Source organism: Trematosphaeria pertusa, assembly GCF_010094035.1.
Source record: "Trematosphaeria pertusa strain CBS 122368 unplaced genomic scaffold BU26scaffold_1, whole genome shotgun sequence".
Classification (NCBI taxonomy): domain Eukaryota; kingdom Fungi; phylum Ascomycota; class Dothideomycetes; order Pleosporales; family Trematosphaeriaceae; genus Trematosphaeria; species Trematosphaeria pertusa.
This window is the reverse complement of record NW_022987212.1, coordinates 3,818,253-3,838,501: the sequence shown is the minus strand read 5'-3', so window position 1 is coordinate 3,838,501 and position 20,249 is coordinate 3,818,253. Positions and strand designations below refer to the sequence as shown.

General features: G+C 53.0%; 7 protein-coding genes across 7 annotated transcripts; 2 read left to right on the top strand and 5 right to left on the bottom strand.

The window, feature by feature from the left end:
• Positions 1-244: 244 nt before the first annotated feature.
• On the top strand, positions 245-787 carry BU26DRAFT_558409 (uncharacterized protein; the record flags this gene model as incomplete). Its single annotated transcript, XM_033832561.1, has 1 exon — positions 245-787. One exon carries the CDS (start codon positions 245-247, stop codon positions 785-787), a length of 543 nt encoding a protein of 180 aa, XP_033691985.1.
• Positions 788-2,473: 1,686 nt separating this feature from the next.
• BU26DRAFT_575369 (uncharacterized protein) lies at positions 2,474-3,487 on the top strand (the record flags this gene model as incomplete). The annotated part of the gene is made up of 1 exon (XM_033834349.1): positions 2,474-3,487. The coding sequence occupies one exon, from the start codon at positions 2,474-2,476 to the stop codon at positions 3,341-3,343; it is 870 nt and encodes a 289-aa protein (XP_033691984.1). The 3' UTR covers positions 3,344-3,487.
• Positions 3,488-3,651: 164 nt separating this feature from the next.
• BU26DRAFT_414017 (aquaporin-like protein) lies at positions 3,652-4,909 on the bottom strand (the record flags this gene model as incomplete). Its single annotated transcript, XM_033823045.1, has 3 exons — positions 3,652-4,071; positions 4,127-4,554; positions 4,714-4,909. The coding sequence occupies 3 exons, from the start codon at positions 4,907-4,909 to the stop codon at positions 3,652-3,654; spliced, it is 1,044 nt and encodes a 347-aa protein (XP_033691983.1).
• Positions 4,910-6,358: 1,449 nt separating this feature from the next.
• On the bottom strand, positions 6,359-7,400 carry BU26DRAFT_513708 (maleylacetoacetate isomerase). Its single transcript, XM_033827684.1, has one exon. The coding sequence runs from the start codon at positions 7,353-7,355 to the stop codon at positions 6,618-6,620; it is 738 nt and encodes a 245-aa protein (XP_033691982.1). The 5' UTR covers positions 7,356-7,400; the 3' UTR covers positions 6,359-6,617.
• A 1,401-nt stretch (positions 7,401-8,801) lies between these two features.
• On the bottom strand, positions 8,802-10,700 carry BU26DRAFT_499560 (HET-domain-containing protein; the record flags this gene model as incomplete). Its single annotated transcript, XM_033826417.1, has 2 exons — positions 8,802-10,002; positions 10,051-10,700. The coding sequence occupies 2 exons, from the start codon at positions 10,698-10,700 to the stop codon at positions 8,802-8,804; spliced, it is 1,851 nt and encodes a 616-aa protein (XP_033691981.1).
• A 776-nt stretch (positions 10,701-11,476) lies between these two features.
• BU26DRAFT_513706 (uncharacterized protein) lies at positions 11,477-13,033 on the bottom strand. Its single transcript, XM_033827683.1, has 2 exons — positions 11,632-13,033; positions 11,477-11,574 (listed from the first exon to the last, which is right to left on the bottom strand). The coding sequence occupies exon 1, from the start codon at positions 12,691-12,693 to the stop codon at positions 11,761-11,763; it is 933 nt and encodes a 310-aa protein (XP_033691980.1). The 5' UTR covers positions 12,694-13,033; the 3' UTR covers positions 11,477-11,574; positions 11,632-11,760.
• Positions 13,034-13,142: 109 nt separating this feature from the next.
• BU26DRAFT_513705 (uncharacterized protein) lies at positions 13,143-20,094 on the bottom strand. Its single transcript, XM_033827682.1, has one exon. It carries the CDS (start codon positions 20,044-20,046, stop codon positions 13,312-13,314), a length of 6,735 nt encoding a protein of 2,244 aa, XP_033691979.1. The 5' UTR covers positions 20,047-20,094; the 3' UTR covers positions 13,143-13,311.
• Positions 20,095-20,249: the final 155 nt, after the last annotated feature.

Below are 20,249 nucleotides of genomic sequence, written 5' to 3'. Positions count from 1 at the left end.
TCGCCGCCAGGTTCCACCCAACAGCAAACTACGTATGGAATGTCGTAGCGTCAAGTTGAAGGTGCGTAAGTCACAACTACCTTCCATTGCGTTTTACAGGTCCGTCTGCTGATTCCCAACGATGTTTCCATCCGACAATGTGACCTTCCACAAGCACGCACCTGTTGAATGAAAGGAAATTGGAGGTATTTAAAGCCTCGTCCTCTCCTAGAATTGAGCGTATCACACGTAGTCGGCTCTCGCCATGGCACTCCGTCTACCAGTCGACCAAGCTATTCTTACGCAGAGCCCTCTTAGACCCCAGAACTACATCTATCACCTCCAACAGCTCGGTCCCAATCCAGGCGACGCGAAAAGAAGCGGCCCGTACTACCCCGAATCGCAACTCCGAGCAGCATGCGAACATATCCTCAGGCTTCGATACGCACACCTTCCCCAAAACGTGATCCGCAACTTCATCACGAACCAGACTCTTAACGACGTAGCCGAGCCAGAGAATAAGTTGGGAGAGCCGTCTAACAGCAGCATATCGTACGAGATATTCATGGAGGCCAACTTCGACGTCGCAGATGCGATACGCAAACTGGCACCGGATGAGAAGCTGACGTTGTGGCTTGTATGGTACAAACATGCGCAAGCGCCTTACGAGAAATTCGAGAAGGGACTTCCGCGGTTATTTGAGGTGTTTGGGCAAGCTGATAACACGGTGTCTGATAGTGTGTACCTCGACGAGGAGAAGGCGCATGCGGCTGCGCGTGAGCTGCTGCAGGGTTCTAGACACATTTGACGCGGTGGAGGCGCAAATAGTGGAAGGCGGGTTCCTCTGGGCCGTGGTTGGAAGGGCAAAGGAATACATGGGCTATGTGGGAGTCCAGCCGCAGGCGTGGCCTTGGATGGTGTAGGAGTCATGATCACATGCCCGCCATGACCTAGACGAGAGAGAAGGAGCTTGGAGGTATTCACGTTTGCGCTTGCCACTGAAGTCTGCTGATGGCAAGATTAACTATTGAAGCATATCAGCACACCTTTTCATCACTCGATGGAAGACGTTGCCATATAACTTTGATCCGGACTGACTTCAATAGCTTCAGAAAGGCCATCTCCCGTGGACTCACGTTCCATTCCCGAGGCGCAGACCTCACCAAAAGGGGATAAGAAGCTCGAAGTTTGCGTCTTCTGCATTAGATCCTTCGCCTTGATCCCAAGAATGCGCTAAAAGTGCTCCTTCCCCTACATCTCTGGGATGACCGGCCCCTTGAAACCGTGGTAGCGTATGCTAGACGCGGATGGGGACGTTCATCAGTGCTGACATACAAGGGACTTTTACCCTAGAAATTAGTCCGCAACGTCCAAGAGTTGAAGGACGCTAGGAAGACGTGTTCATCTTTTTGAGGTGACGAACGAGGATATCGATGTGCGACTACCGTGTGCCATCAAGATCGAGGATAATTTCCCCCCTCGAGTTGCTCAGGAGCCTTACAAATATCCACGGAGTCCGTCTCAGACTCGAAATCTGTATCTGGTGCGCACTGCAAAGCACTGGAACCGTATCCTACGTTCAACAAAGATCTTGAAACCCTGTTCGGCCGTCCCAATGACCAGGGAGTGGACTCTACGCATCTTAAGGAGTAGAGTGCGGAACTAAGGGCCAATGAAGTGGTAAAGAGTCAGATACGTGGGCGGAGAAAGCGTCCTCACGGTGGGGAGCCGGAGCGGATTGGGAGGGAGAATAACGAGTTGACGACGGGATGACTTCTTCGATAGCGGACTTGTCCAAAGGCTCGCTAAGAGAACGGAGGAGCTGGAGAGAGAACAGTGCATGAGCGTGGTTATGAAATAGTGGACTGGGATAGGTATCAGGGGTCATCGCACGTGATCTCGCGTTTTCGTTTCGAGTGCCTCGCCCAGGTCTCCAAGACAACGGTTGCTTCACGCATCTTCATGATTCCCGACGCTGTTAAGAATTTCCCCCATCTTCCATTCTTGATCTACGCTCTTTAGCCATCCGGCTACTTATTAGACTCCGGCAAAGCCTGCGTACAATCGTCCGCCCACCCCTCCTCCTGGCTTCCTTCGACGCGTGCTTCTGGTCGGGTAGACTTGGGGAGTGTCTGGTTTCCGTATCAACCCCTTTGCAGGCTGAAACTGCTCTCTACGCCAATTCTTTTGCTTTGAGATTTACCATCTTCACCGTCCAGTTGCTGTTGGCCTAGGTATTCAGCGTCTCATTCACCTACTCGTTCACCTCCTTGTCCATCCTCTTGTCCATCCTCTTGTCCTTGATCAGCTGAGCCTCCCCACACACGCTTACCAAAGTCTAAACACCCCTTGTTCCTCGCCTCTCAATCGCCAGCCATCTGTAACTACTGCGCCGTGAGTCCCTCAGCATCAATACATCAAAGCACCGCTGACGAAGGTGAAACAATAGATATCCATCAACAGCTCTAACAACGTTATCGCCCTACCTCCCGCCATGACTAACCCTGATTCCTGCGCCTGGTGCCAACGCTCCCCCGCCAAAGTCGGGCACGCCCTCCAAAAATGCGGCCGCTGCAAAATGCTATACTACTGCCAGAAAGTGTGCCAGGAGGCCGACTGGAAGCACCACAAAGAGGAATGCCGGATCATCTCGCAAACGGGCACCATACCTCCGAACGCATTCATGCGGGCTCTGATCACGTCTCTCAAGCCGGCGCTGGTCGACGAAGTCAACGCCAGCAGCGTAGACACGATCACCTACCTCAAGACATCTATCACAAAGCTTCAAGATATTTCGATCTCGGGGCCATTCTATCCCCTCGACGCCATCGTGGAGCAGATCAAGGGCCGTCTCACTGAAGAAGTCTGCTTCACGGGACTGGCGAACTTCGAGAAAGACCTTGGTACCTCGGGTATTGCGTCTCTTCAGGAGATCAAGGTTGCTTTGCCAGAGGGCCTACATATGACCATTGAGGTCTGTCGCATGAAGAATCCCGAGGTGGCTGCCTTTCTACGCCGTTCTCCGCCTAACGCGCCACGACCTGTCTACACGGTTTGTGCGCATATCCCCGATCCTACGCTGCCCGATTTGTCTCCCCAACATTGGGGGGGAAGCTTCATGCCTCTCTTTGATGCTGAAGTTCTGGGCACGTTTCTCGAGAAGAAGGCTGCAAACGAGTGCGGTCGCGAGGTGGTGAAGAAGTGGAAGGAATCAGAGCCTGGGCGGAAAGGCGTATATACCATTGGTCAGGATGGTATGATGGCAGGCCGTCTGATTGTTCCGGACGGTCGCACCTACCAGATTGTATCTGTCAGAATGGATGATGGGCGCAAGAAGTATAGTGACGGGAGGACCGGGTGCTGAAGTTGCAGGGCTGGGTTCCTCATGGATGGGTAGTTGAGTCCGGTCAGGTGTTGATGCGAAGTAACGGAAATCTATGATGGTATCGAGGAGTAACAGACTTCGCTTATACGCGCGTGGAGGCCATTGGAGATGAGAGAAAAAAAAATTCAGCAGGTTGCTTTGCTCAGATCTATGCGTCAAATTCGAATGTCATTGGCCACGCACTTAAACTCATCGACTGTAATGTGCTATCTCTTAATTTCCCCGAGTGACCCTTCAACGTTCCATTGCAATATCGGGGTGCGTACGTGTACTCTAGCCTTCCTTTTTCACACGTGTGATTCGCCTTTCCTCAGTGTCGAAGTGGTTCCATTCTCCATTTCCATCTTTCCAGTCTTCGTTAGATGCCTCGCCAGGCCTTCCTCCCCTTCCTCATGCACCGCATGACCATGGCCAATCTTCTTCAAACTATCCCTCATCAAGAATTCATAGTACGCTGTAGCGAAAAACGTGGCTGGGACGTTGACCAGGATTGCGATCCACGAGTAATTCTTGTATGAGAAGGCTTCGCCGCCGAACCAAATTGCGGCAACTATCCGCGTACCGAGGTCACGAGCCAAATTCGTCGAGATCGAGATATCCGCGAAACCCCAGACCATATTAGCATATGCAAGACCGATCACGAATGGCGCGGAGTATGGAGATACGAAGGGGTTGGCTGGATCTAGAGAAGCCCAAATGACGATGCCCTGGATACCTGTCAGCTCCTTGCTTGTTAACGAAGTGAAAAGCGATTCTACTTACGATGAAGCTATCGACAAACCACTCGATCAAGAACAGATACCCAAGGTTATTCTGCGTTTCTCCTGGAAAGGTGCATAATATACTAGCTGGTCCGCCGTTATAGACCGTCCCTTTTCCTGCCGCAATCGATTCTGCCGTAAACACCGATATTTGCTCATGGTACTGGCCCATAAGCACTAGACCAGCGACAAAGGCCCCAAAGACTTGCGCGAAGATATAGTAAGGGACCTTCTTCCATGGAAAACCTTGCCAGTACGCAAAGCATAGGGTGATAGCAGGGTTGAAGTGGCCTCCAGATGTGGAAGCGCAGGTAATGATCGCAAACGCGATTCCAATGGCGTAGGCCCAGCCGATCTGGAACAAAGATCCGAATTGAGGTTCCGTTCCGTTAAGGAAGAATGCCGCCGTCGAGGCAATCCCGGGATACACTATAGAGGCGCAGACTTGTCAGTATGGGAGCGTAGAGGATACTAGAGGACCTACGGAGACCACCTGGTTATGCTGAGGCCATGTATACCCTCGCGAGTATCGGTATGTGATAGTGCACCGGACACGAATTCCAAGGATAGCCAGGAGTTTGCACGTACCATAGAAGAAGACTCCCGTAGCTTCCGCCATCATCTCTCGCAGCCATCGTGGCCTTCGATGTTCGAAATCGAGCTTACGCTGCGAGACCGGCTTGGGTTCGACAACCTTCCGGGTAACGTGCCTCTGAACGGCGTCCGTGGCTCCAATTTCCAGCTCATGCGTGGCTAGACGCTCGAGATGTTCGTTACCAGACATTGTGGGCAGTGGATGTCTGCCGATAGACCGGAGAACGAGGGGATGAGTGTCGAAAGTGATTCGAACGCACTTGGGACTTCAAGTACTACGTGGGTATTGCGTAGCCTCTCTCTAATGACCGCAGCATCATACCAGTGGCGCCCATTGAACCTCGGAGCTTTAGATGGCCCCGGATTTATCGATTTCTCCGGGGGTTTACGTCCGCGGGCCTAGCCGTACGTTACAGGTTCTTGAAGTGCGCTCCTTTCTCCCAGGTGGGGAAAGGCGCTCCGGGGCGGGAAGATGAGGCATCGGAAAGCAGGGACGGTATCTGTCACCTTCCAATCCGGATGAAGGACGGTCTCGTCTAATCTCCAGCCTCGGTAAGCCGCGAGACGTACACTTGGGGGCTTCCTTCAAGGAGAGCGATCGCCAAGGCATGGCAAGATCTTGATTGCTGTCCTCAAAGCTTGAATCGACGAATGAACTTTTCATCAATAGTTCATCCCAGTTATCTGCGCATAGTTCCACGCTCTCTTCAGCACCTCTAGGAACCTGGCAGTCGGTAGCCATCAACCATCTGCCGGCAACGGCTACGCTCTAATCAAAGAGAAACCCCGCTGTTGCATCTCGATAGCCCGCCGTTTCATCCGGAAGGGACCTCGGGAGAGAAGCTGACGGTACGTGCAGAGGCAAGACGGATGTTCTCGATAGGAGGAAAGTGATGCATCTTGGTCCCACCCGCAACCCCGCATTACCCCGTGGGAAGCCATTCGATGGGTGGAGCATACGCCCCAATGGGATGGCCAATAGCATCCCAGCCTGGAGCAGATAGATGACGACGTGGGAACGATGCCTCGGCACGGCGCAGGAACGCAAAGAAACGTAGCCCGATTTCGGACGGTCTAACAATGCTTCTAAAAATTGCTCCGGAGGTGGGAACGCTTGGAGATGGGCGCGGGACGGTGATCGCTGCTCTCCAAAGGGTGCGTGCGGTGGAGCATACTGTAGCAGCCCCTCGTCGATGGCGCTTGAGGTGTCGTGATTGTAGCGTTATGGTCCGTGCGTTATCACGGTGACGTAGCGGCATCACCTTGTGCTCTATCAGCCTGGGGGAGGAATTACCTATCGATACCTAAGACTGATTCAGCGACAGTTTCTTTCGAAGGTGCCGCTGACTGCTCCAAGGCTGCCCTGGATCCACTCAATAGGTCCTCCGAAGGATGGACGGAATCCGTGAATACAGCTCCGTCTGCAAGGATGAGTTTGGCGTTAAAATATGTGCTGCTGAAGAGAGAAGATATCGCACAAGAGAAGATGGAGGATTAGCCTCATTGAAGGTAAACTCATGTGTCATGAGCTACAGGCTGGTCATTTATAACACCGTCTTCTGTCAATACTAATCAGGCATGCCGAGGGCCTCGGATGCCGTGGTTTTGTCAGCTGAACGAATCGAACTCACTATATTGGGCAAGAATGGATACCTGGCGTGAACAGCGGACAGGGGCGGTCGAAAAAAGGTGGACACTGATGAAGCTCCAGTATGCGCGAGGAGGGATTTGAAGGAGAAAGGGACGATCGGACGCAAGCACGGTTTAGCCAAGCTTCCATATTGCCCCTTTCCCACCACTCTCCGTAACCTGGTCAGAGAGATACCCTACTCTCCCTCTTACTAAAAAGTCCTCAGAAAACCATAAGAAAGCTCAGCCAGAAGGCCTTCATCCGGGCTTCACTGCTCCTCCTTCACCCTATGCTCCTCCGGCGTATCGCCCTGATACTTCCACCCCGCCTTCCTAAACGCCTCCAAATCCTCCAACCTCCCAATGACCCCACTCAACAGCGGCCACTGCCCCAAGTCCACCACCCCATAAAACCTCGCCTGCTGGACCTGCGGCACGAGACACACATCCGCAAGTGTAACCTCATCCCCAGCAGAATACTTCTTCCCCTTCGAATACCGCTCTAGCATCTTCTCATACGCCGTAAACCCTTCATTGAAGATAGTCCTTGCAAAAGACATTTGGTCATCGCGCGAGTTCCGAATACCGCGCACACGCTGCGCGATCCGCGCATTGGTAGGCGGGAAGATGTCGCTCGTGATGATGTACATGAGCTCTCGCACTCTTGCTCTTGCTTCTGGCTGCGAGGGAGGGGGGAGGAGAGGGCTGCTGTCGGGGAAGACTTCTTCGAAGTACTCCAGGATAGCGACGGACTGCGTGATGCTGAATTTGGAGGGTTCGCCTCTGGCGCCGTTGGAGGTTTCGACTACAAGGGTAGGTATAGATGCGCTTGGATTCAGCTCGCGATAGTCTTCGGTCTCGTGCTCGTCGCTTTGCATATTGACATAGTGGGAGATGACCGGAATGCGTTTGAGGTTCGTTGCGATCCGGATACGGGCTGCGCAGCTGGAGCAGTAGAAGGTGTAGAGGTGGTAGGTCGTCGTCGAGGCGGGCGAATCAGAAAGCATGGTTGCCCAATGTCGTTTAACTTGAGGAAAGGGATAAGAGGTTTGTTAGTAGCACTAACGTAGACTTTTGAAAGGAATATATGTCAAAAGTGGCTGCCTAAATCTCAAGGAACTCCGCGTCAACACGTGATGTAAGCCTGAATGCAGCGAGAATCCTTTGACTCATCCTAGAATCTAGGACGCGTGTATTAGCAAAACTCATACTGAGGGATTCAGTATCTTGTTCAGTATCAATTGACTGAGAAAGAGAAAGTCGCTTGGATTGGAAGTCCATCGAGGATGTTCTTGGCTTCGTGACAGAGGTAACTCGTTAGAAATTCATAATTTGTTGAAATGCTTTGCCGTCACTTTAAACGAAGAGAATGGAATCTATTGTGATCGTTGAACGTGCTTGAAATCATTTTGCTAGCGAGAAGCCCTGGACTCCCGCCGCGAAGCGAGGCTACATCTAAACGTCATCCTGGCTATCGATTGACAAGAACTCCATGTAGGGCCATGTGCACATTTCTTTGGCTCCCGCTTGTTAAGCTACATTACCGCCGAGTACCCGAGGCACATCCGAGCCTGTCACCATCAATGCTTTTGTGGATGCGAGCTTGCCAAGTGAGGAAGAGGCGTGAACGTTTCGAGGCTGTGGACTGTTCATCATGGCGGTAGTAAACACATTTCATTGCGTGTTCTAGATGGAGTTTTGTGGGCACCTTGGCCAATGGTCTGTGAAAAGTACAAATAAACCGATACTCCAGCACGCCATGAGCCAGGTCTTTAGATTTCGAATTAATCCCTCCTCTACCCTAGACCTTGCATTCGCAACTGCTCGTCACTATTCCGCACCCCCTCGCACCTAAATGTGCTCTCGATAACTATGCTCTCTTTCCAGATCCTCGCCCTCGCGCTCTGCGCCTCTTTTGTCTCTGCGCAAGAAGGTATCATCGGCTGCCGCGTCCTCCGCAGCCGAGTCAGTCCTGTCGTCGATCCTTTCTGCAAGCTCAGCGTCTGCAGCGACCAGGGCTTCGGGTACGATGTCGGTTTCTAATACTGGATCTGCATCGCCAGCGGCTAGCACGGGGGCGGCGCCTCACTGTGGTATGTATACGTGTGGTGTCTGGAGTGTTCGAAAGGAAGAAAAGCTAATGGGAGTGCTAGATGCGGAATATGCGGCGATGCTAGGATTGGGTGCTGCTGCTGTGCTGAACGGCTTCGTGTAGGCGGAGATCGTCTAACCAGCCCTCGAGGAATGAAGGAAGTCTCTCTTGTATCAGTACTGTCAAAGCAGCTAGACTTGCTCCTCTCCAACTCCAATCCTCCCAACCCTGACTTCGCGATGACGTTCGCGCGACACGGTACGCGTGCGAAAACCCCATCATCCATACGTACTCTGCTTGGAGCGATAGGCCTTAGGCTGGTTTGAAGGGAATATTCGAGACAAGGCAATGCCCACTGCGCTCATCCAAGACGCAAGCTCCGCTTCATCCAGCTGCCTTGTCCAGCAAAAGCATTAGTAGGAAGCCAATTCGGTGGGGAATGCGTGATGATCTGGTCGAGATGATCAGGCTTTCTTCCTCGAAGAGGATGCTCTGCCAGTCCAACACGTCTGAAAAGCCCCGGCTCGGTTTCTTTGACCAGAAGAGAGACGACCTCAATGTCTCCATGGGAAATGTTATCAAAGATCCCCAAGTATATAGCGTTGAAGGTCTCCCCTTCACTGATCTCGTTGTCGCAATCGAGCACTATCCGCGTATGGCTGCGGCGTTGCCGACGGGCTTTGGGAGATTCCATCTGGGCAATGGTGATGTAACTGGTGATACATATCCGGGGCAAGAAGTGGCTGTAATCGTCCTGGTAGGTGGCACAATCAGATATGTCTAAGTCACCTTGAGCGCGATGAGTCGCTCTGATGACCATGTCATCATAATGTTGAAACCTGTGACCCCTTAACGGAAACTCAACCTTGCTTTTCAAAGACGCCCAGGTCCACGATGGCCAATTCCCCGTGCGGCGTTGGACACGGCTTGCAGTACTTCGCCAGATCAAGCCGAATGCAAACGAAGCGTCGATGGGTATCTTTCCCAGCTGGTCTTCGGGAAAGTTTGGAATGCCCCAGAAATGATGCACCAGTCCGAAGGCCTTGAATGCGTTGAAGACACCGGTGAAAGCATTCAGCGCGTCTGAGTCGTAAGAGAGCTTTCTTTGAGAGTACTCTTCGATTCGATGATAAATGTCCAATGCTTCGCCCCCAACCCCGCGGGATGGAAATGGGAGCAACCAGCGGTAGGGTTCTTCGTTCTGCTTGTATGGATTGATCTCTTGCACAGAGGTCAAAGAGACACCCCCATAGCACTGGAAGAAAGTCAAGGATTCCGTGAAAACGAGTCGCCGACAGGAGAACAGCATTTCTTGGAATGTCCACCCTCGCTTTGACCAATCCGAACGTGCTATTTCACCCCTGAGGGGGTATGTCCACTCCATCATCTGCTGGCCGAGTTTTGCTGTGCGTTGTGATAATGGCCTAGAAACGCCTGGGAGACCGTATGTGGGATCAGAACCCGCAGCCGCAATGATCGTGACTTCTGCACCCTGATACACCTCGTCCATATTGTTAATGAGATGGTGCAATTCTTCGGGATCGTCTTGATTGATGCAATATCTGGATGGACTGGTTAGATCAATCGAGTTTCAATCAATGAGATCATACCTGTCAACCCATAAATATGGTATGCGCAGCCGCTGAGCTACCAGAAGGGCGTCCAATATAGTCTGTGGCAGAGTGTCGGTCGGTGATCCCTCTATTGCGCTTTCTGTGCTCTTTCCACCCCAGACATAGCTTAATGCTACGTAAGAGGCGCCGTGTCCGATGGAGCATAGACGTCTCTCCCGACAATCGATGACTCTCAGTTTCTCCAGCCCCCATTCGCTGACGCGGCCACAACTCTTTTGGTGATGAGGATTTCGATGGCAGGACCTAATCCATTGCCTCATTGTAGCGAATTGAGGACTCGAATAGGGTAAGGGGTCGTCTGTCTGTTGGGAATAGTCTCTGATTGGTGCTAGCAAAATCTCCTCGCTCAATCCGTCGGATGAGACGTATACCCTACCAGTGGGGTCACGGTAGCAGGAAAGGTAAATGTCCTCTTCACCGAGCCTCAGGCCTTCTGACATGGACACGAGTATGGCGCAAAAATCGCAAGAGTGCTGATGGGTCTCCACGGTCCTTCCAATTGGTCCCATTTTCGTCCGGGAATTAGAGCGTGCCCTCAAAAATTGTCGACAGCGAGCGCAAAGTAGATTCTCGGGTGTGGGAGGGGAACGTACCCTTTCCCAGAACATTGACAACTTCTGCGGCATTGTGGACCGGGCGATGGCAGGAGAGATCCGCAATTCTAAGGAATTGTACGATCCCGAAGACGGATAAAAATGCGAGGAAAGAGTCCTACGTGTCGACGAAAGTTGCTGCCTTTCATCTCGAGTTCAAATCAGCCGCATATCAGGGGCTGGGCGGTTCCGTTGACATGCTCAGCCTCGGCACCGCCTCCGCCGAAGGATCGTGGTGGGCGGGCCATCATGAACGATTCGATCGTAGAGTACAAGGACGAGACGAAATGCGGCTAGAGTTTCAATGCAAAGTCGCGGGTTGTGTGTAAGAGTGAAGGACTACTGCAGCACAGGTGGTGATTCAACCTTCCTATTTAGGCAACTTCGATAAAACCGTCGAAGGTAGTACAATAGTGGACAAAAATGCTCCACTTTCACCTTCACCCTACTCTAACACTGCCATTCACCCCCTAATTAATTTGGAGACAGTTCACATTCAAATACGCGCCGTCTAATGATGTGCTGCCACTATCATAGTGCAGGCACGTCCTGGCGATGGCGAAAAGCTGTGGTCATGTCTCAGGTGGGATGGATGACAGCTCGAAAAAAGGCGAATAGAAGGTGCGTGCCTTACATCCTTCATCTCAGTGCGCACCACTCTACACCGCACCAGAAGACATCGAATGAGCGGAGTAATAGCGTGTGTATTCGTCCTATGCACTTCCTTGTGGGAATGGATATCTTCTGATGCGGTCCGCATACTCTACCGTCGCCGCTTCTACGACTCGCTTTCTACCCCTCCTCTCTCACCCAAATAGCAGGCTGTCCTCTTCCTAGTAGTTCAGCTTCGTAACGATCCGTGCGATGGACGAATTGCGCAAGGACCGGAGGATAGACAGGGCGAAGTCTGTCTCACAATGTCAGCCTCGGAGTCGACGGAGAGCATTGTATGAAGCTGCCATGCCTGCGCGATCCACTTCACTCCACTGCAGAATCACTTCAAGCGCGTCCGGCGCCATCGCTCGCTCAGAAGTGCAACCTGCAGTACTCCCATACGTGCATTAGCAATCATGGCTGCCAATGAATCTCATGCTCATCCGTTATCCCCGTTCCCATGCCCGCCTTCATGATGGCTGCTATGCTCGTGATGATGCCCATTCAAATGGAGAATCTTCTTCACGCTCTCCATGCCTTTCTGGATATGCGGATGATGCGCCAAGAACTGCATATTCTCATGCTCCATTTTCACATTCGCAATCGCTGCGCGTTTCTTGCCCGCGAGCGGATCCAACGGCGCGGCCTTGGGAGGCCACTCACCGTTTTCTTGCCAGCCTTGTACGAGTGCCCGCGTCATGTCTGCGAGGTTTATGGGGACGGAGGGCGTGCGCGAGGACATGACGATCTTGTTGAAAATGTCCGAGTACGCTTTGGGTGTTATGGAGCGGCGGATGGGGTTGTCGGGGAGGAGCGAGTGCGCGACGGGTATGAGCGGCTCGATGGTTGTGGGACGGGCGCCGTCGCGTGACGGGGCGTCGGAGTCGACGTCCATGGGCGTCGACGGTTCTGAGGACGACGATGCGTGGTCTTCAGTCGATGTCGCAGTCTGCCGAAGTCCGCCTTCTACGGTTGATGAGCTGTTCCCGGGCCGTTTCGTGCCGTACTTGATCACGGCTGCCGCGCCCGTCCATGCGTCTCTCCTCTCGACCCACATCCTCAATCCCTCATTCTCCTTCATTTCTTCCTCCAGCGCGGCCCTCCTCTTCCTTTTGCGATTTAGCGCTTTCCTCTCTACCGCGTCGCCGATACTGTCGGGCGAGTCGAATTTGTAAGGGTCTGCAGCAGCATCGTCGTCGCTCTCGCTCGGGGACGATTCGCCATAATATCGTTCGCGAAAAGAGGTAATGCCGCGCACCTCTTCGTCTGACGCAGACCAGCACTCTGGGAGTTTGGGCCAATCCCAGTCGTCACGGACGCGGTCCTCGAGGAAGCGGCGGGCGGAGCGTGAGGCTGTTTGGTTGTGCTCCATGCCGCTGTGGTCAAGCGAGGGTGGAGCGTTTGTGAAACAAGCGATCGACGAGCGAACGGGTAACGATGGTAGCGGGGTAAGACTGTGGGGAGGATCGCTTTCTTATGGTGGGTGTTTGGTGTAGCAGACGGCTTGTGCGAATGAGCTTGATTCGGTGGAGTGAGCGCGACTCGCTGGAATAGTGACGTCGGTCTAGAATTCAGGGCTGTGTGGGGCAGCTGCCTGGTTTTCAAGTGGCGGCTAGCTGTGTAGGGCAGGTTCAACCAGAGATCAAGCAAACAGAGCAATGCGCATCTGAAGAGATGAGCTGGCATCGATGAGGGCAGCGTTAGCAATGGTGAGCTGCTGTGGTGTGATGGTTAGAACCAATAGAGATGCAGATAGAAGGAAACACATCACGATACCGAGGCACGTTGGTTGGCCGGCGTTCGCTCCATCATGACGGTCATGCCATTTGATAGATACCACTATCATTCCAAGGTCCCTTTCGGTCCCGTAACCCAAATGCAGCACACAAAACAAAACAAAACAACAACAACCCAGAACGCCGCCTATGCCGCTAAATGCTAAATGCAAAATGCTAAGTGCGATGCAACATAATGATGAATCATCACTCCACTACACGTCAACGTCTCCTAGGAAGCCACTTCCGTCCATATTCTCCTCCCTGTGCTCTTCGCCATACACAGCAGCAAGGTTCCCATGAAAGGTTCGAACGGCGCTGACCAGCCTCGCTTTCTCCTCCTCGACACCTCCAAGGTCAGCAAGCACCTCGCGCCTCATGTGACCATGCCCGAAGAATATGTGGTCTGCATTCGTGCTCCAATTCTTTTTGATGTCAGACCGTAGTTCCCTGGCGCAATAAGCTAACAGGTCGGGATATGTGAATTGTACGCAGTGAGCGTCGCCATTGTAGGAGGGTATACTTTGAGGTATCATGCCGCATGCCATTTGGGCAACGAGAACGTTGATTTGCTCAAAATATGCGGTAACCACCGGTTTTGACGTAGAACTCGAGCATCTGGCGTGAATGTAGTCGAGGAGGGAGATGATTGGGGCCATTGCTTCGAGCACCAAGGTGACAGTGTGGAGTATGTACGGCTGCTGAAATAGGAGCGCATTTCCTTTCAGCTGCTCAGTGCTCCGGATGAATGCATGCGAAACAGCTATAATCGAGCCGTATATGTCCTGGACATTGTTGTCATTCATGATGCGGAGATCGAGCATCATGGTGTTCAAGACAGATTTGAGCGACTGTAGTAACGGCCTCGCAATAAGGAACTCAGTAATTGAGGAAAAGGCCGCCTCAATGTATACTGGGAAAATTCCCTGAAGAAGCACCCTTCGAAGAGCCATTCTGTCCTTAGCTGGAGCCTCGTCGGTGCAGAGCGCGGTCTTGAGCTGATTGACCAGGTATGATTGGTCATTTTCGGAAGCAGCTTGCTGTGCGACTGTCTGTACGAAGACGGCCAGTTGTTTCGCTACTCCTCCGTCTGAGAGCTTCGGAGCATATCCACATAACCGACCGACGACATAGGTGGGATCTGTTGCCGGTAACGGGAAGGCGGGGGACTTGGTGAAGAAGTCATCCACTGGGCAAATGTCGGAAGTGTACTGTTGGAGGAACTGGACGATCTTCTGGACAAACTCCACGTAAGCGCCTGTCGCCATAGTGCCCTGACGGAGCTCCTTATAATTGTCCTTCATGGCTGTCATGAATGCTTTGAGCATCGCCGCGTATTCTTGCTCGAGCTGCTTGGCCCTACCTGGGTCTTCGAGCAGCGTATTGTGTCGATCATCGCGCATATTCGCGAGAAGACTAGAGATCAGAGCGAGTCGTCGTGCCCGCAAAGTGTCGGCTGTGATATCGAGGTTTCCAGTACGGACATCTCGGAAAAAAGGTGGATTCCTCATGAGCGGATGTGCAGAGTCTACGCGAGCAATAGCGTGGAGCAAGCGGTGTTGGAACCGGAGCATCGACTCTCGATCGACCAGAGATAGAAGCAGTCGTGTCAGAAATTCGTGACGGTGTTCTTCGTAGGCCACCGGATCGCATGCGATAAACGCCGCCATAAAATAAGGTCCAAACTTTCGCGTCTGTTCCGTGCGACGGAGTTGCTGCCAGGACACTTGGCTGAAAGAATCGATGTAGAACGACCATGACCGACCTAACGACACTTGCAGACCAGCGACGAGAGCCCAAGTGTCGACAGAATCCGTGAGAAGGTTGTCATCGGGGGAGTATTCTGCGCCGAACGCATTAGAAAGCAAATGCCACAAAGGAGTCTGAATGAAGTCGAGCGGAGTTTGCTTCGGCGGCGACATGATAGGCTGCTGTTCGATAATGTGGAAATCGTCCAGGTCTGGAAAGTCGCCATAATCCTGGCTGTCCTCGCTTGATTGTTGGCTGACACTAGAAGGCCGTTTCCAGAGGTTTGCGTACACTCGAAGAACCCTCAGAGTGTCTCGGATTACCACCACGAGACGTGGATCTTCGAGGTGTGGAAGCTCAAGCAGCTGAACGAGACCTGAATCGATGAGAAAGTCTTTTAGAAAGCCTTGACTGGGATTTGTCTCGATGGCCTTCTGTATTCCGGCAATGCAGTCGCGCAAAGTCGCGATGGCTTGCTCCTGGTTCTTTTCAATCGTTTGTCGTACCATAAGCGAGTTAGTGCTGGTTTCTCCTAGGGCTCCGGACTTGAGGTAGTCTTCAACTTCGGTCTTAGCCAGGCGGTATTGCTTCAACGTCTGCTCCGTAATCTCCTTGTGCCATTCAGCGAACGGTCGCGCTGACGCATACGGCTCCTCTGTTGATAATTGAAACGCGGCCAGGTTAGTCCAGGCGCGGACATTTAGCTTGCATGCTTCTCGATGCGAGTTCTGGTGATGGACAAGACCCCGGATGAGATCGAGCTTCGGGCGGCAAGACGGAGGCGATGTCCAGTACAGAGTGCACAAAAGATCATGGTGGTTTCTGAGCGCGTCGAGGCTTTCGGGTTCCAGACGCTGGTCCTTGGGATAACTTCGCCCATGGTTGGGAGTTAACCGAAAGACGATACTGCGGAACTTCTTCTCGGCGTACAAATGTCTCAATCCTTGAAGCCCTAAAGCTAGGCACTTGAGGAAGATATGAAACGAGTTGTCGTTGGACCCCACGGCCAAGGAAGGTTGTCCGGCGAGATTCTCCAGAAACTGAACCGATCCACTGCTCTCTTCCCGTCGAAGCTGTCTTAGACCGTTCTTCGCAAAGAAATCGAAGACTGCATTGAGCGCTGTGTCACATCGCTTCCAGTTCCAAGATTGAAGCAATACATGACATCTCGTTAGAATGGTGCGGATGTAATCGTTGAGAGAAGAGCTGTGAGCCCTGTATGTGCTCGGGTACAGAATGAAAAGTCGCTTAAGGAGGTCTCTGACAAGGGCCCAGTTATCGCTTTGGGGATAGGACCTTCGGTTAACAATGAAAACTCCGGATTCGTCCAGCTCGACGAAAGGAAGAAGGGTGAACAGAGTGCCCCACAGAGACTCGAAATCTTTCAGATGGACGCCCTGCTCCGCTTGCGGCGAGAGCCCTTGACTAACGAGATCCCAGAATGATAAGCCGTGGATGCCGGCACGCGCCAGTACATGCATACAGACAACGAGACTCTCAATAACGATGTCGGAGTGTTGGATGCCGTTCTCCCGCTCCTTGTATTGCTTGTTCCTCTCCAGAAAGTCGCTGAGCTGGGGCACTCTACGAAGTAGCTGCATTACAATGTGCTTAGACATGTTCGCCATGACGTTTGACAATTCCCGTCGGATGGTGAATTCGACGAGCGAGTGTTGCGCGATCTGTCGAATCTGCGAGGTGAGAGTAAGCAGATATGTAATCGCCCTGAGGCACTCGAGTTGGTTTCCAGAGGCAGGGTTCTCCTCTGAGCTCATGGCATCGGCCGCGAGTAAGCGATTGAACAGGGACTCAATGAACTGTTTCATTCTTGATGTGAAGGCTTGACGGTCGACAGAATCAAGGAAGCTGAGCCGCATGGACATGTAGCCAATCAAGGATCTCAGAACTTTCGATGCGTCCTTGAAAACGGTCTGTTGCGTTGTCGCAAGGTCTCCGTCGCGCAGGCAATGGTCGTCCAGAGGAAGCCAGATAGCGTCGATCAAGTCTGTTACTTGTGAGAATGTCTCGTCGTTCCAGGGACCGCATTTGAACGTTGCTGCATTATGATGAATGGTCCAATATCCGGCAGGCTCGTCCAGATCTCTCGTGCCAGTAGCTCCCAGTTGCAGAGCCAGATGCAGCTCGCCGCTGCCTATAAATGTGGACGAATGAAAGTACGTTCCGACTTTGAGAGGGGATAGGTCGAAGGTAGTTGGGTAACGTGTTCCGTAAGGGCCCAGCCCCTGTAGAACCGGCTGATTCAGCTGGTTTTGTTCTTCTCCCTGCTGCGTTTGGTGATTTTGAACTAAAGGGCGGTCCTTAAAGAGGTCTTGTAGAGCTGGCTCGCTCGGCTGACGGTACTCCCTTGAATCGGCATCGATTCGTTGGGGGCGGACCTTGCGAATGAGGCGGCGTTTTCGAGCGGGCAGCTTCTCGATGGAAGACACTTCCCCATGCTCACCTACATCCTTTGCCGAGGGGAGGGGCGGAAGAACAGCGTCCTCGTCAGCGAGAAATCGCGCTAGCTGTGGATTTTGCAAACGCTGAGTAACTGGCAACGGGAGATTGAACTGCTTATCCACTTGCTGTAGCCCCTTTTGAAAAGCGATCCTGCGATCACTTCGACTGAATCCTGTCTCAGAGCCTTCTAGCTGCGCTGTTCTGAACGGTAGTGATCTCCGAGGAACAAACTGATTGATTGTCCCTATGGGCTTTGAAGATGCGGGTTCTTCGGGAGATTTTGGAGACGAAGGGGAATGTCGACGGAAGACCAGGAGACCGGGGGGGAGGTCCCTGCGACTTTGCGTTCTGTGGACTTGCCTCCTGGATGTTTGATGATCTTGAGCTTTCAGGAGGGAGGCACCCTTGGTGCCTTGTTGCTCTAGAGCGTGCTGTTGGTTGTCTACAATATCCGATAAAGGTTGGCGTTCTTCATTTGGCTGTGGAAGTTTCGGCCGCCCAACGTTCGCCTTAGGTTTCAAGACACCGCTTCTCCATTGGTGGAGGGTAAGCGTGGCGTCCTCTGTATCGCGGGCCCTGTGCAATCTGATATGTTTATTTGTCGGACGCTGGCGAGCATAGTCAGCTCTCCGACGTGCTTGTCTCTTCGCCAGCCTTAGGAATTGTGGCACGGATCGATCTTGGTTGGACGGAGATTGATCAAGATCAAGAACGCTCAAGGCAGGCGCCAGAGTACGTCTACCTATCCTTGGGCCTGTACACTTCGACCGCCCCAAAGCTCGGGGGCGTGAAGCCGCAGAAGTGTCGGGAATTTTGGTACCAGTGTTTGACACCCTCGCCTCTTTTTGGATCTTTGCGAACGAGTCCGTGAGCTTCGTCTGCCTCTTTCGTTTTCTGCTGGCCCCAGCGAAGAGATCCAAGCGATCGTTTTCCATATTTTCGGAGTCATCATCTGCGTATCGACTATCGAATATAGCAGCCAAATCGGATGCGGCTTGAGCAGAGCGTTGAACGTCCCTCTGGCAGTCGAGAGGGATGTCGGAGTCGATTTCAAAATCATCTGAAAGCACGACTACGTCTCGTGTACGATCGCTGGGCTCTGGTATCCGTTGCACGGTGCTGGAATGTTTGGTGATCTTTTTGGCTACGCCACGTTGGGGCCCAACTTTCTCGGGGGACTGTGTAGCGTTGAGGCGTCCTCTGGCCTGTGCATTTCGCTTTTCCTGTGCCTGTCGGTCGATGCGAAGCCATGATGCAGGGAGCACACCCCTTATCCTCTTTCCAACTTGCCTCATCTCAGCCTCACTTGGCTCGGATTCACTATCAGACGAGCTAGAGCCGGATGGGCTGTCGCTGGGAATGGTTATCGTTGGTCGTAATTGCGCCGCAGGTCGATGCACGCTGCGGACCACTGGTTCCGCATCGGATTCCGCAGCTGGTGAAACATGTTCCGGTGGCGTTGATGAATGAGAGGGCGTAAGTAGGTCAGGAATAGGGGTAGTCGGCAATGGCCTCGCCAACCTTCTCAATGTGGAGCTCGCACCGTTGACAGGAGGGCTGCTAGAATACGGAGGAGACTGTGGAATAGCCCAGATATCGCTAACGGCGTCTCCTTGGCCCCCCACTGTTCTTCCTCTAGGCGCGGTAGCCTGGGTCAATGGGCGCTCTATCTTCCTTCGCTTTACGCTATCAGAACTGCGTGTTTCAGCGGGCACAGATCTGCGCCTTGCGGAACCGGAAGTGGATCTGTGGGCTGAATTTCGATAGCCATCTTTTCTAGGCATTCGAATGTCAGGCGTAGAAACCGGAATTTCCGGAGGGCTACTGGGGGGAGCATCATTTTCGGGATCGAACTCCTGCTCCTGCGTTTCTTGATCATTATGGCCCGATTTTCGCGGCGGAGATCTGTCCCTCGGGACCGGCTTGATTCCTCTGCGTTGGCATTCTTGACGGTATCGCTCAGCCTCGATCAAATAAGGATGTAGCTGCTCAGGCTTCCGCGCTCGGAGAGCGCGCCTGATGGCCTGTTCTGCAGTCACACGTTGTGCGGCTGTGGACGGTGGGATGACGACCTGTACCGTCGTCCTGCACTTTGGCGATGCAAACACGGTGCTTGGTCCGATAGTTGGCATAGGATGCTCTTCGATATCCGAGGGTGGATCGGATAGGACGTCGCTTTGGGATGAATCCGAGAGAGGAGAAATACCAAATTCAGCGAGAAGACAGTCTGCAGTCGGCGCGTTTTCTACGTCTTCCCCGTGTTCCGCGGGTGTAGATCGCGCTAGGTTGGGGTAGCCAAGGCTTTGGGAGGACGATAGCAGCTTTCCGATACGCTGTGTCTTTGGCGGAGGTGAACTTTGGAGTGGGTCGGGGCTCTCGACCTGCTGCCTTTCATACTCCGTGGCAGGGTCCGGTCTAGAAGATTGGAGCGGAGGAGTCGCTGCCGCGGTCGGTGTCATCGGGGAGAGTGGGGAACGCTCTAGCGGCGGGCGTGTCGCGGACGTGCTTCGTGGAATAAACACCTGATACTCATTGAGCCTCTCCCTCCCTCTAGCCCGCTGTTCCGGCTCCTCTTCCGCATGCGCATCCTTTTCGGCGGTCTTTGACTTCGTATCTCCATGTTCGACGCGCCTACTCGACGCGTTTTGGCTCTCTCTTGTGGAATTTGTACTGAGGCTCTCGATGTCCTCGTCTTCTCCATCCGAATCCTGTACGAATCCTTTGAGCCGCCATTTGGACATTGGGGCTTGTCGGCATGTCGTTGTCGATAATGCTGTAGGCGACGGCGTGGGATGTTGTAGGCGTTCGCTCATGATATTGGACGCGTCGAGCTTAGCGAATACGCTAACGCGTCCGTCACGTGGAGAATACGCTAGTTTTCCGAGCCGACTTGGTCCGATTTCTTCAACCTTTTGCCTCATTCCAGTCAACGCAGGACGACATC